The sequence below is a fragment of the Lichenostomus cassidix genome, chromosome 14 (genome assembly GCF_008360975.1).
Source record: "Lichenostomus cassidix isolate B80296 chromosome 14, HeHo_3.0, whole genome shotgun sequence".
NCBI lineage: Eukaryota > Metazoa > Chordata > Aves > Passeriformes > Meliphagidae > Lichenostomus > Lichenostomus cassidix.
Window position 1 is genome coordinate 11,486,074 of NC_139495.1, and position 15,270 is coordinate 11,501,343.

Consider the following 15,270-nt stretch of genomic DNA (forward strand, 5'->3'; position numbering starts at 1 on the left):
CACCATTTTTTCAGTCTAGCTAGTCCTGAGTCAGTTCAAGGGGTGGTGTGAATAAAGCTGAAAACACTGACTTTTTTGCCACAGAAAAGCCTCTAACCAGGTAACAAGATGTTAATTTACCATCCTCCCAATTATAGATGTATTATTATACATGATATAATTATGTAATTATATAATCAGTAGAAGACATTTTCTTTTGCCTTCAAAACAGATGAAATTCTTAAAAACATAAAACTGCAGGCTAATTTTACAGTGTTTCTGTGCCCTCATGCACCTCTCCAGGCACTCATCCTCATCCAGTGCCCACTGGATGCTGCATTATGAACCTGTTGTTGTTGCCTCCAGGATGAACCTTAGGCTGCTCCTGTCTCCACACCTTGCTCAGAGCTCAAAGCAAAGTCAACAGGAGATCTGGTTTAGATATGTGGACATCAATAATCAGAGGTCTGAGGGTTGAAAAACAGTCATTACCATTTGGTCACGAGACTCCACCAGTTTGATAGCTGAAACTAATTTTTCTGGGACCTTTCTATCATACCTTTGCCAGGGCTCTGGATGACATTATGCACTGATGAAAATGAATTTACCTTCTGCTAATGATGTTAGAGATAATACAGTGACTTTGGCTGTACACAGGCTTGTTTGGCATTTATTTTAGTCCTTTAACAACCTGAACCTCCCTGACTTTGCTGGTCCTGAAGCCACAGCCATCCTTCATTTCCTAGCACTGCTGCCTGTGCACTCACACACACATGAGCCATGGAGGCTGGCAAACTCCACGGGTTAGATCCAGATTTCAATAACAACATGGCAAATGAAGAAGTAGCTCCATGAAATTCTGCATTGCATGTTTGGGATTACTCTAAGTAACTCTAGAATAATTCCGTTGAAAAATGGTCTGTGAGATACCAAAAGATCCATAAAAAAGGGAAGATTACAGATATAGCTCCACTTGGAAGATGTGCAGAGCTAGCTCTGGCCTTAGCACTGTGTACACATGGCACACAGAAGCTGTTTACCTTCATTAGCAAGAATCCTAGCCCCAGCTTTGATTGGTTGCATTATTCTCTAAAAGAAACATTCATTTTCTAAATTAATCTTCTGCAAAGACAGGGGGCAGAACAGAAGCATTATTGGTCTGAGAGCTCCACTGAAGGATATATGAAGGAACAAACTGATAAATATTTTATTAGGGAAAAAGAAAAAGGAAAGCAAAACTGAATCTGGAAGGAAAAAAAAAAGTCCACCCTCAAAATCACAGGATAAACTCTTTATCCCACAAGCTAAAATTCTACTCTTGCTTTTGATGGCAGCTGTTTTTATTATTAAAGGTTTTGCTGAGAGCCTACATTTTGATGTTAACATATGAAAATACATTGACTGGCACAGAAAAACAAACTCATAAATTTTAACTTTAAGTATCTGTTTTAATGTATTATTGTACTTTATTGGCAATATTCCACCAGCAAATGCCTTTTTATTATTGTATCCCCTCTTTGCAATAAAGAGGAATGCTGTTGACTGGCTTCCACTTTGGGAAATATGAAATCATTGTTTCTTGCTAGCTGTGGGCAAGAAGTAGTTTTCAAACCGTGCTAAAGTTGCAAAAGTGTGCTCACAAGAAATATACGGCAAGAAATATGTTAGTACCTTTCATAAATTTTCAATACAGGGATATAGCAAGATCATTTCCAAGCATAAACAGAGCCAGCAAAGAAAATATATTATCTTAAATCAGGTATCATTCCCCTGCACGACAAAAGATGGGTTGTTTAACAGCATAAAACAAGCAGACTTCAGCCGAGTACGATATGATAGCTGAGAAAGCTTTCATATTTTACATAAGTAGCCAACCATCTCCGGCTAAATCTTTTATCCCTAACTGAAACAAAAGGCACATTGGCTTCAGAGAAATCCTTGCCTGCCTGTCTACAGGGGAGATTGTTGAATTAATTCAAAACTTTTTCAGTAGCTGGCAAAAAAAAGCTAAAAGGAGAATTGAGGCATTTATCCTAAACTGCATAAATAGGACACAGTTGTGGAGCCTGCAGATTTTGGGGGAGAAAGAAGGAAGCAGGAAGGCACAGCCTCAGAAATTTGTGTTACCTATGCAGGTGGCAGCAGAGCTTGGAGAACACACCAGGGGTGCAGCCAAGGTCAACACCCTCTGCCCTCCATTTCCTTTCCATCCTTTCTCCAGTTCATATTGCACAACCCCACCTTGAATTTCAGCAAGTGAATGATTAAATGAAGAGAAATTTCACAATGCTGGGCAATGACGTCATTGGCAGAGGTTGGCAAACTGAGCGGCACTGGACAAAAGCTATTGTCATTTTGGGTTTACAGGGCAGTCCCTGACAGCAGCACATCACACCTGCCCTGTGCTCCAGGGAGCCACAACCTGCAGAAACACACCTTAGAGCCAAGGAAGGGCCAAGGGCTGCCTTCTGACACAAACCCAGCCTTAGAGTAGGGCAATCATCCCCCTGTAAGCAAGGTTTCAGGTGGTGAGATGCAGTGCTGCAGTCAGTCTGCATGCAAGTCCTTCAAGGCAGACGTTTTCCTTGGAAGCTGAAAAATACATCAGCCTGCAGTCAGTGAGTTAGCAGTCCTAGTGCTAGAGATACTCAGGGAACAGATGGTTGAAACCCAGCAATTTCAGATATTTTTGCCCTCTTCCTACTGCTGCTCAGGTCCATAATGGAATTGTGTAAATATTTGAGATACAGGTCTAAGTTGAAACCTAGAATCCTTTATAGGTAATATTTGCATCGTTTTTAAGGCAGTCCCTTTAATTTTTCATATGCAGCAGTTGGGATGAATAATTTAGGATCCAAGGATCCACTATAAAGCCCAGTGATTTACTGACATATTGAGAATTGATTGTAGAAGGTGCCACTGTCCTACTCTAAGCAACAATTGATGGTTTCAGTCTGTTCCCAGTGGATTTCAGTCAATTGTGCCATAAAGATCTCTGACACTTCCTCGAGAACCTGAGGTTTGCTTATGAGAGGTACCTGTGAGGGAATTTCTTTGGTTTTTCTGGTGTTATACTTGCTCTGTAGGCAGATACAAACCTACATTTTGGAGGCCTGAAAGCTGAACAGATCCCTCAATTCAGATTAAAATTAAGCAATGTGGCTGTAGAAATTAATCCATTCCCATTAGTTGCATTTATTCCTGCAGCAATCATTCTTTGGGGTTTTTAAGTACAAGACCTTGCCTGCTGCTCAGCTCTGATCCAAAGTTTGTGAAAGTTATTGGAGGCATCCAACTGACATGATCAGATACAGGTATTTCCAATATAAAACCCAGATCACATTACTTTTTTGACACCTGCTTTGAAAATAGCTTCTCTTGTCTCCAGTGACATCATAATCACAAATAATAGAATAAGACAGGTGTGTCCAAAGCAGGAATGAACTTTATATTCAAATTTCTTACAGGCAGGTGTGTGTTCTAACATAATAAGCAGTGGCAAATTTGTGTGTATACATCTGTGTGCACACATAAATACTTAGCAAATAAATTGTTACTGCAGAAGAGCTCCTTGTTTCACAAGAATTGGAACCAACAAGGAATTAAGGTGTAAAATTACACACTTCCAAAAATCTGAGAGCAGTAGGCAAATGCTAAGCCAGCCTTAATTCATATCTCTTGATTCCAACCATTTCAGAACCTAATCCTGTAATTCTAAGGAAATACAGACAGAACCTTCAACTTGCCAAACCACTTTTTTGGCACACTTGTAAAGTTTCACTTTTCTCTGCAATCTCAGTAACAATTTTCTTTATAATGCTGGCTGAAATCAAGAGAGAGCATTGGGGAGATCCCACAGAGGTCATTTATTACCTACTTTACACAAGCACCTTCTTTGAAACTCCCATGATCTGGGATTTCTAACAAGAAATGCAACAGTGCCTACAGGAGATGAAATATTTGACAAATTGGTAAAATCATAATTACAATGGTGTCTCAGGGAGCAGATGAAGAGTAAAAAGTCTTTGCTTGTATCAACCACTGGAATGCATTGAGGATGAAATGGAGTCACACATATAAACACTGAGGGCTAAGGAGAAGGATTTGTTTAGGCACTGGGTTGGTGTGAGAAGTGCTCCACTCCTTTTGTCTTTTTCAATTAACAGGTGCTGCACCAGGCTGTGATGCTGAAAAAAGCCCCTGTAACTCCAGTCTGGATTGTCCCTTCTCTCCCTAGTCCAACACCTCATAATACAATAGGAAACAGTCAATACAGCCACACTATGTTTTTATGTGGCTCCTTTCCTTACTGACTGGCTTTTCTTACTGACTTTCTGAGGAGCACACCTCTAGCGTGCCTTAGCAATATGTGTTATTCATTAGCAAGGAGAAAGCCCTTGTTGTTATTCTTCTATTTGCATTCAGTGTGAACATCAATATCACTGCTCAGAGCCATCATTAATTTTTTTAACTGTAGCCTGAAATAAAAATCTAATTATAGTACTACCACGCAAACACATAAAAAACCCTCCTATAGTCCTTACTCCCTAAAACCTCACAGTCCAACCATGGGAATGTAATGAAGCATAAATAACCAAGTCTTGATCAAAAGCAGCTCTGAACTATAGCTTCAATGGGAATAGATAATAACGAACACATGGAAAGTACCTCAAGAAAATTTACATCTCCACCAAACATTAGCATGAGAGGCACAGCTGAAAAGACATGGCTAAACCCATAACAACTGTTTTGTGTTTGTGAATTTAAAAAATCAGATTTGCCCTGACTTCTGAAGCATCCTTCCTTTCTAAAGGGAAGGTCCCATCAGCTAACATGTAACAGAGACGTGAAATTCCTGCTCCCCATTCATTCTCAGTTACACCCATCATTGCCATCACTTCAAAAGTTTTGTGAATCCAGATTCAATTCTGATGACTTCAGACCAATCGTGTTATTCCCTGACATTCATTTTCCCAGCATTTCCAACACTCCAACGTTCCCCATGTGACCACTGGGGAAAAAGCAGCTCCTTGTTGCTTGAGCCCCACTTGGAATTGTGGTTCAGCTGGACAGCAAGAAGTGATCCCTGGCTCCAGGCTGGGGCTGGGTACAGGCTCAGCTTGCCTGGTGGTTGCTCTCCCTGGTGTTAATGAGAGGATCCTCCAGGCAAAGCTCTTCTCCTCACAGACAAAGCAAAATACCCTGTTCTTCTAGGCTAGAGTTTGTTATTTTCTGTCTGTGAGGGCTGAATGCACAATGACCTGCCTGCATGGAGAAAAGATTCAGGCAAGTTTGCTCAAAGAGGGCTTCACCTTGAACTAACATTGGCCACAGGAATTAAGATTACAGAATTTAATTTTCCTTTTTATGTCCTTGTTATATGGGAGGAAGACAAGTTCCCCTAAGTAAAACAGGAAACCAACAAAAGGTCCACCAAATTTGACTTGCAAAAAGCCAAATTTTCGGGTGGACAGTTGCTGAAAAGACAAGCAGCTTATCCTTTAGAAACTTTTAGCTTTCTTAAAATTACTTTAACAATAAGGATTGAGGTGGAGGCAAAAAACCTAAATCCTGAACAAAATACAGACTGCTCCCTTCCTGATCTGGCACATTCCACTGACAAAGAGATAAAGACAAAATTTCCACGAAACCTTTCCCATAGTTAAATTCTGTGTTTGCCTTTTCTCTCTGATATTTTGGTTCCTAACAGACAGATGAATGGGATGACTTTACTTGATTCATTGGCACTGTAAAGTGCTGACTTCTTTAACAGCAATCATAAATGGTCTCAAGACATGAAACAAGTGTTGCAGCATGGTCCATTGAGCAGAATGGAGAGCAATGCCTTCCCCAGTGTCACTGCACATGATGTATTTAATGATTGCCACCGTATGTTTGGATCAAAAATGCTTTTAGTCATGTACTACATGGGATTCCATCTTGTTTGTGTTTTTGGAAAAAGCTACAAAGACAGTGGTAATTTGATTTTCTGTATTCAAAACCCTGAACTGCTCTTTTATACATCAAATCTTCTTAGCTCTTTTTAGTTCCTTTTAATATATCTGTACAAATATATGATAATAAAAAAGTGCAATGCTTAAGCATTAAAAAGAATGTTAATTATTGGCTGGAAAAGAACATTGAGTCTGCAACAATTTAAGTTTACTATAGCTATAAATGCATTACACCACCATTCTGCTTGCAGCTGTTCATGAAAGCCACAATACTCTACTGTCATTCTCAATATCTGGAAACATTTTTCAACCAGCAGCATTTAGAGCTGATAAAGAAAAATGGACTTTTGTTTACCAGAACATTTCAAAATTTTAGTTTTATTTGTTCAGAGATGAAAGCCAGTATTTTTAAAATTCCTAGAAAAATGGTTTTAATAATTTTTTATTTGTTTGAAGTGTTGCATTTGACTATGTGGCAACATTTTTAAAGAACATAATCAATTCTGAAAATGTTATGTACTTCAATACTGTATCCAGCAGATATTTATCTAAATTAATAAATTGATTTGTGGAGATAAATGCTATGACATCATTATGTTTTCCTCAAGCAATTGTTAGATGTTTTTTCTTAGTATCTGTTTTGGGTTAATGTAGCTGAATGAACCCCAAAATTTAAAGTAGCAGTGAGATTTTAAATGTAATCTATGCCCACTAAGGAATACTAGGATAATTTCTCATCTGCAGGAAAAATCTTGCCCAATATTTAGCTGTTGAGGGTTTTGAAGACATTCAGTAAGTAATTGATAGGATGAGAGGACAAAAGAAAACAGCCTCAAGTTGCATCAGGGGAGGTCTAGATGGGATACTCTTCACCCAAAGGGTTGTCCAGCAGTGGCCCAGGCTGCCCAGGGACGTGGTGGGGTCACCATCCCTGGAGTGATCTCAAAGAATGTAAAAGTGGCATTTGGGAGCAGTTTGGTGGTGGATTTGGCTGTGCTGGGTTAATGGTTGGACTGGATGATCTTAGGCTTTTCCAACCTAAATGATTCTATGACTCCATTCAGTAATTGGGAATGACTCAGAGAATAATGTGGGGTGAAGACATCTCACAGTGACCAGAAACAACTGACCAAGGGTGCTCATTGTGCTGCCCATGTCCTGACACCTTGTCCCTAAACCTCACCAGGTTCTGTCTGATATTGCTCCTGCACCCCTGAGGCACAAGCACTGAATTAATTCAGTCCTCTCCCTCTGCTATTTCCTTGCTCCTGGTCTGTGCCTTGCAGGGAGAAGTTCAGGGCTGCCAGAATCAAATGGAGGTGAACCACCAAACCATTTGGAATCCAAAGCATAAAAACAGCCCTGAGCAGCTTCACCCCTGGGCTACAAAAGGTGCCTCTCTGAACCCCTGGGGAGAGATTAAAATTAGAGTGACTTAAAAATTGCTCAGAGAAATAGGGAACAACTTTAACACAGACACTTTATAGCCAGGACCGCGTGGATCCCAAATCAAGCACCTTTCTCTGAGTTCTTTGTTCAATACAGGGTATAACCTACAGTCTTTTTTGAAACAGATAATGATCCAGTTAAAGTCCTCTCCTCTGAGCAGCCATTTTCAGGCTATTTCATGACTTTTAGGAAAAAACTTCCTCATTGCAAGTGAAGCAGATCACTTCTTTCTGAATGATGGTTTCTGTTCCCACGTTCTGTACTGTACCCTTAATTGTGCAGTTTGATAAAGGTAGTTGATATCCTCAGGATTTCTCTAACCTTTATTCTAGCACACTCCAGGATAGTAACACTAATCAATTAAAGCATGCTGATGGCACATGGGGAGCCCTAAATCTCCTATTGACAGCTCATCAGGGATGTCAGCACTTTTTTGTAATTTTCCATTTAAACAATTTGGTACAAAGCCATCTCAAAGACTCTCCGCTGTTTGTTCACTGTCCCGTGATCCTGACATGGAGGATACAGAATTTCATATAATTTAATGCCTTGTTTAGGTATCTTTAGCTTGCTCTGTTCAGGAATTTTAGGTTTTCTGAATTCACAGAGATACACAGGCTAGTTTTCAGACAAGAAAAATACTTGGAAAAAAGATAAAGGGGAATAGTACTCATTTTTTATTCTGCTCTTAGGTTTTGTACTATATTCTCCATGTTCAGGGAGCTGATGGGAAACATAATTTACTCCTTTAAAAGAATTTCATTTCACGGGAAGCAATGCATAACAGCAATTCATACACAGATATACTGCATGAATTCAGCCAACAATCCATTTCAGTGACCAAATTAATTATATTTAAGCTTTCCAAATCATTAGATAGTACCTGCGAAACCGGTTACATATTTTGTTTTCTATAAATACCACACGACTTCCTCTTGATCAATGCTAAGTTATAGCAAATGTCAAATGAATTAGTTAAAGGAAAAAACCCTCAGCAAAATTTAAATTATCAAAACCTCAAGCAAGGCACATTAACATAAGAAAAATAGCTGTGAAAATTCTTTCCAAATGCTGAACAGCACAGTGCAGAACACAGCCTTTCCCCTATGAGGAAACCCCATCTCTGTGTATCAGATATACTTGGAAATAACAAATGCTGTTGTATTGGATATTTATTACAAAGTACTGTATAGAGAAAGAAAAGAAAGGTGAAGTCTTTTATTAGCTGAGACTCACTTTCCATGCAACTGTAGAGCTGTGACATTTGCAACAAAGCATAAGAACACAATAAATGTGATATACTGAGAGAGCTTTCAGACATACCTTTTCTATCCTTGAACTCTAAACAAGGACTTCTGCCTCCCTCTCTCCCGTTATAGAAACCCTCCAAGTATTAAAATACAGCAATTGCAGATGGATTTAGATCATTGTGCAACAATGAATTGGTATTCTTTGGAAATAGCTGCCCTCATTCAGAGTGAGGAATGTGAACTATCAATCCAGAGCATTCGCTGAACCTTATGTAAAGGTCAGTCAGTCCTGCTGTAAATGCAAACATTCTACATGGTACCTTAGTTTCCTTTTCACAATTGCAAATAACACTTTGGGCAGACAAGGAGATTTCATTAAGTAAGAAAGAGAGGAAACCATTGCAAAGAGAGCTGATATAGTAAGTGTTCTTATTTTAAGATAAAAAAAGTGATTTAAAAAAATCATACAAATGCTGAATCCTTATTTCTTGTCTCCTTGTGTCTAATGAAGTCTAGAAACAGTCAAACTTGTAACTCAAAATGGTAGCTCCTTAAAATAGCTCCTCCACCTTTGATTTTTTCATAGAGACTTAAAGTGAATAAGATCTTGATTTCAAAATGCCCAACAGCTATGAGTGGAAGAATTAAGGTGTAAATTGTACCAAGAGAAAAAAATTGATCCAAAGAGAAAAATCATCTGACATCCCTAAGGCTTACTGAGTTGAGGATTTTGGGGTAGGTTGGTTTTCTTTGGGTTTTTTATGTCCAAAGCTACAAATTGCATCTGCTTCTGTCAAACTGGATGATTGAAACAAACCCAACTGTGGGTGAAAGGTGTGAGGAACTCCAAATCCCAGTGAGCTGAACAAGCTGCTGGGTCAAAGATTGCTTCCATGGGATACATTTCCAGCAGTGTGTCTCAAGGTTGGATCATTGGAAATACACACAATTAATCCCACAAGAATACAGAGGAATTTCACACTACCTGGGCACTTTTTGTTTCATCCCACGGAGGGAGAACAGGAGGTCTAAGAGAAATATTCTTGAAGGACAATGGCTTTCTGCTTCTTGTTTCAACACTGGGTTTTCCCCACAGATAATTCTGCAAAGGAAGGGAAAGAATCATAATAACAGTTCTATTTGACAATTTGCTCAGAATATCTGTAAGGAGATAATCTGTTGTTGGTAGAGAAGCTTCTAAAGTTTCCTGCCTTTAGTGAACATGTTATACCCCAGCTAAAATCACAGTTAGGGTAGGCCACCAAATATCCAGGAAAAATGCCATTTCAAACAGTTTCAACTCTCCAGAGACAGTGAAAGCCTCACACTGAAGATGTCTACTACAGTGTTTCTATGCAATGAAAGCAGAAACCCAACCTAAAAATCAAGATACAATTTATTTACACAAAGAAACACTATATGCATGGCCAAGGCTTTGTGTCATTCTTATCCTCTCTCTTTAATGCCACAAATTTTACAGAAAAATAAAACCAAAAGCAGATTTTTTAATTACTATAGAACAAATTATCAGGTTCAAAACCACTAAAAGCACATAATTGATTAAAGGATGGGTTACAGTGCCAAACTTGGGTTCCTGTTGTTGCCCTGGTTATACTTAATAACCCCTTAAGAAGCTTCTAGTCAAATCACAAGTTTTGGCATTCTATCAATTCTTTTTCTGTTCACTTTGGTTTCCAAATATTTTATCCCAACAGAGTTTTCCATGGTGTGACCTTGCTGTACAGCAATGATTCCAAGCAATGTTGAGAACATCTGAGTGAAGCACAAGGATGTGCTGACAGCCTTGCAAGGAAGCATAATATATATTGTAAACTTTAAATATAAATCCAAAACACAAGCTTTCTCAGCTTGGAAAGACCAAGTTAGCAAAATTCTGGCCTTTAGCTTCATGTCTGACTTCAGTCACAATCCAGGACTGCTGTACAGCTCTGTCTTTGTCAGAGATATGTAACAGAGCTGAGAAAGAAACCCTGGAGATCAGAGAATAAGTTGATTATCAATAAGTTGAACTAACTTTATTGCCTCCGACAGAAAACTCTTTCAGGGTTTGACAGAGGCTGGAGTAACTAAGACCAACACTACCCTCCTGGTGCACCACAAAACACTCAGCAGCACCAGAAGATCTCCCAGAGCACAGTTCCTCCATGAGTTAACAGCCAAGTAATTAAATTATTAAACCATGTGGTCTTGATGAATAGTCCCACCAGGATCCTTTGATGACCAGCAAATATAAAGCACCAGGTCCCAGGTTCTGTTCTTCTGGCATATTTACAGCACTTTTAGCTGCTTCTGGTGCATGAAAAGGTAAAAGCAGCAATGGGACATTTACAGACTGGGCCCAGCTCAGTTCATCTCCCCAATTCCCTGTTGTCCCTAATTCTGATGAGGGAGGACATGTCACACTAATTCTGGACAATCCCATTCACAGCAGCCCTCCTGGGTGACCTTGTCTGAGCTCTTACCCAGTGACACTGTTATTACTGTAGGGAATACAACTGGAAGGAGAGCAGTGCCAGTGATCCCATAGAGTCAGGATGGAAACCTGCAGCTACAGAACCCCCACATCAGCACTGACCCAGCTGCTGCCAACACCAGGCCACAAACTTTATTTTAAATCTCTAAAATATGCCCAAACTGTTCCAAATATCCTTGCTACTCAGATATCAAAAAATACCTTTTCTGGGAGCTCTCAACATTACTTTAAGAGTTTGCCCAACTCTTAATCTTAAACAAGATCTTCTGTCTTAATAGCCATGTAGTATTTTCTGCCTCTGAACAGCTGTGTCAAATCTCTTGATCAAAACACACAAATTATTACTAACTTCTCCACTATCAGGTATTTATGTTTTACTTTAAAAATGTTGCCTACAATTATTTACACAGCCCTATCTGACACAAACAAGATGCTATCTGTGGAGCATACATTTTACCATGTGAAAATCCATTATAGCAATTTTTCAGAGAGCAGTTTAAATATAGTGTTCCCAAGGTAAACTTCTTTGCTGTAACATAAATATGAGTTTGTAAAAGCTCCTAAGCAATGATTTACTACCTTGCAAGGTTGGCTTGGTACACAGTTGTGCAGTAGTTCTAGCTGAAACACATTTAATTCCAACCCTACATGATGACATTCTCAATAAGCTTTGTCCTTAACTCATTCTGAAGACAAGCTTGCCAAATTCCTGCTACATATTCAGCTGACTGGAAGGAAAAGTGACATGAAAAAAAAAAGAAATAACTCGGTATAAATACTGACAAGGTACTAAGTAAAGCAGTGTGGATTCTTTGGGGTTTTGAACTGAGGGATATCCAAATTATTCATCAGTTATAAGCAGGAAAATCTCAATCAGATTTTGGTGATATTTTGGAAAACAAACAGGGAGGGAAGAGACATAAGGAAGTGCATGTTAAAAGGCAGACAGGCACACAAAGATCAGAGTTTAAAATGCTGTGGAATTTCCATCATGATCTCTCAGCTTCTGGAGCTCAACAGTTTGGGCTGCTTTGCCAGGAGGGGGAGAAGGAGCAGAGCAAACCTCAGGAGGGTCAGTGCTGGTGCTGCACACAGCTCCCCCAGGCAGAGAGCATCTCTGCTCCTTCACTCCATTCCCAGGCTATTCCCCAAAGCTCATCAGGAGCTCTCAGTCCCCAGAGGTCACTGAGCCCTGCTTTGTACCAGTGAAGCTCATTTCACCATGTTTTGTTTAGCAAAAGGCAGAAACAGCGTTCACAGAGATGTCTGCTCCACATTAGTGCCATAAGGAAGAATAAAAGCTTTTTTCCTTTCTTTTCTGGTCTGCATGAAGCTGAACTGAGAGAATACATTTGGTGAGTTTCTCTGCAAAAATCACAACATGAGCAAACAGTTCTTTGAAAACTGCAACCACCTTTGATGGTGGAAGCAGTAAATAACAAAGAATTCCCAGTCTCCTAATTAACATGAGAAATGTTTGCGTTTCTTCAGATATGCTATTGCAACGTGACTCACAAAATCAGGAGAGGAAGACTGAATGGTTGAATATTCTGACAGTTTAATAGGAATTTATTACAAGAAAGTACTGCTGCATCATCCAGAGAATTCATCACCGTCTGAAAACATGAAAGTGCCCAAGTTCTAAGTGTATTCTGAGATCAGTTAATTTCTTTATTTCTTTTCTTCCTGCAAATAAAAGTAATACTTATAGCAGCTGCTTTCAACACAGATTAACCTGTATATTTGTCAGTCAATTTTGCAGCACTGTGTTCACACAAACAATAACACTGCTGATGTAGCCAGAGGTTCCTTATCATCATCAGGTAAGTTCTGCACTACACTTTTATGTGAATACATATTATTAAAGACTGACCACTGTAAGTGACTAAAAGCTTCACAACAAAAACAACAAAAAATCTATATCATCTATTTAATAATATAACCTCATAGGGATAGAGAAATTTTATCTTGAGGCAAAAACACAGATTTGTTTCTCTTTTTTTTTTTTTTTTCCTTTTTAAATTAGAAGAAACTGTATTCCTGGATGAATTCTGAGACTGAAACATTTAGTCTTTTTGATCACTGGAAATAACAATCTTAGCACCAAGATCAGATGAATAAAAGTAAACTAAATTGTTACAACATTCTGATTTGCAGATTTATTTTTTTTTTAATTCTGACCTACTGCTCTTAGCACTGTGGAGGAAGGACAGTCAATGCAGCAGTGCCTCTTTGTATTTTTGCCACTGTACTATAATCTTAACTGAGCAAATTGCCCTGAAATGCATCTTAAAACCTCACTGCAAAACACAAATAAAATTGATGACAGTTAGAGGAATATTACTGACACAGGAGGAGAAACCCTTCAGATCTCCAGGATGTTCAACCGTGGCTCCAAATCCAAATCAAGCTCCAGAGATCACAATTAGACTTTTCCATGGCTTCTTAACCCTCCTCATCAACACACACAAAAAAGCCCAAAACAAAGAAACAACCAAAACTCATCTCTTTTAAGCCTAAGATATATTTTGATCCTGTATGTAGCTCTTCTAATCTGCCTGGTATTTTTCCCCTATTTCATGAGGTATGGGAAGGCAAAACCTTCTCCCTTCATGAGCTGCACATAATAATCTTTCCCACGGGCAGAACTGAGAGCGAAGCAGAGTTTTAGACTCTGAAGAATATTAAGGATGTCCAAACAGGGTCACTTGGCTCATCGATCACTCACACCCAAACAGCATTAGAGAAGTGCATTCTGTTAATTTGGTTAAGTAGCTCCAGCTGCAGGACACAGAATTCACAATATTGAGCCACTGGCATTAATGTGATAAAGGAGTTAAGGGCTAGCATGGTGGAAAGAGAGAAAGCAAAGCTTATAAAGCTCCTTTAATGGGTAAAAGAAAACCATCCTTAACATTCCAGTTGTCTTTGCTGCATTGTATTGATTAAAAACAGACGAGATTCTGACTGGAGGTCTCTGATGATATAAATAACTGCTGAGGTCTCAAAGCACTTTCAGGAGAAAGCTTCTATGTGAGAGGGAAGTAAGACATCCTAAGTTTGACAATAGCTTTGTAATTAAGTAAAAGTTAGTGAAATTTTTCATTTGGACAGATTTCCTCATTTTTTACCAACTGATCTGCTATGAGGATTAAATGCCAAGTTTCTAACAAAATTATAAATAATTTAAGAAAGCAAAAAATCTACTTTTTTCCCCCTGCATTATTTAGGTATTCCCACATTATTTTAAGCTTCATTAAGATCACTGACATAATTTTCAACCAAACTGCAGTTATATCTCCTTCCTCACTGTAACCACAGGGGATCACTGCTGCCACTTCCTTTATATTACAATTTTAAAGTGCCTCCATGTAGTATTTACTATTAAATATTTTCTTATCTTTCTCTCTTTCCCCTACACATAAACTCACATCCCAATGAGACGAGTGGAGTTAGGAAGTTCAGCCACTAAAGACAGGACCATCAGGCCTCAGCAGGATCAACATTTTACCCCATGTGCTTGCTAAGTGAATTTCCAAACAGAAATGGACTTATGCAGGTTAAATGTGAATTTAAACATTTTGCTGAAGAGAGACAATTAAACAGGAAAGGAAGGAGTAAAGTAAACTTTCAAAATTATAGTCTATCAAGGTCTCCCATCCTAATAACGTACATAAAATTATACAAAATAATAAAATATTAAAAAAATATAGGTCACCCTCAGAAACAACTCAGAATAAATGTGTATCATATAGAAGTTTTTTAGTAGTGTGAACCCAAGAGGTTTCTCACGACAGTTAAAACATGACTTTACTGTGTGGTTAAAAGTGCAGCCACATACAGATTTTAACCCATCTTGAATATATAGTGGTGTAAAGTGGTTAAGGATGAGTTTGAGAGTTACTGTCCAGGTGTGAGAGCTTATTGTTGATGAACATTACATTTCAAATGGTTCACACTTGTGTTTAAGGATGGAAAGTTCAAAATAATCTGCATGAATCTTCCCTTAAAAAGTTCAGCATCAAGCTTACCTGGTTCAAACTTGGTCACTAAATAAGTACTATCTTCCCATTTCAGAATTAGGTTTAGTAACAGGAACCCTATTTTTCCCTGTTGGAAAGGTAGAGTCTTCTGCATTTCTCAC

General features: G+C 38.7%; 1 protein-coding gene across 10 annotated transcripts in view; it reads right to left on the reverse strand.

Moving 5' to 3' along the window:
• LOC146430868 (uncharacterized) overlaps positions 1-15,270 on the reverse strand; it is a 537,765-nt gene that overhangs the window by 236,997 nt on the left and 285,498 nt on the right. For all 10 annotated transcript variants that reach the window (XR_014855166.1, XR_014855165.1, XR_014855168.1 and 7 more), the window contains one exon: positions 9,618-9,734. Coding sequence is in view for 4 of the 10 variants with exons in the window: in XM_085074905.1 (XP_084931031.1) it covers positions 9,618-9,734 (117 nt within the window). In the remaining 6 variants the exon portion in view is untranslated. The remainder of the gene's footprint in view (positions 1-9,617; positions 9,735-15,270) is intronic.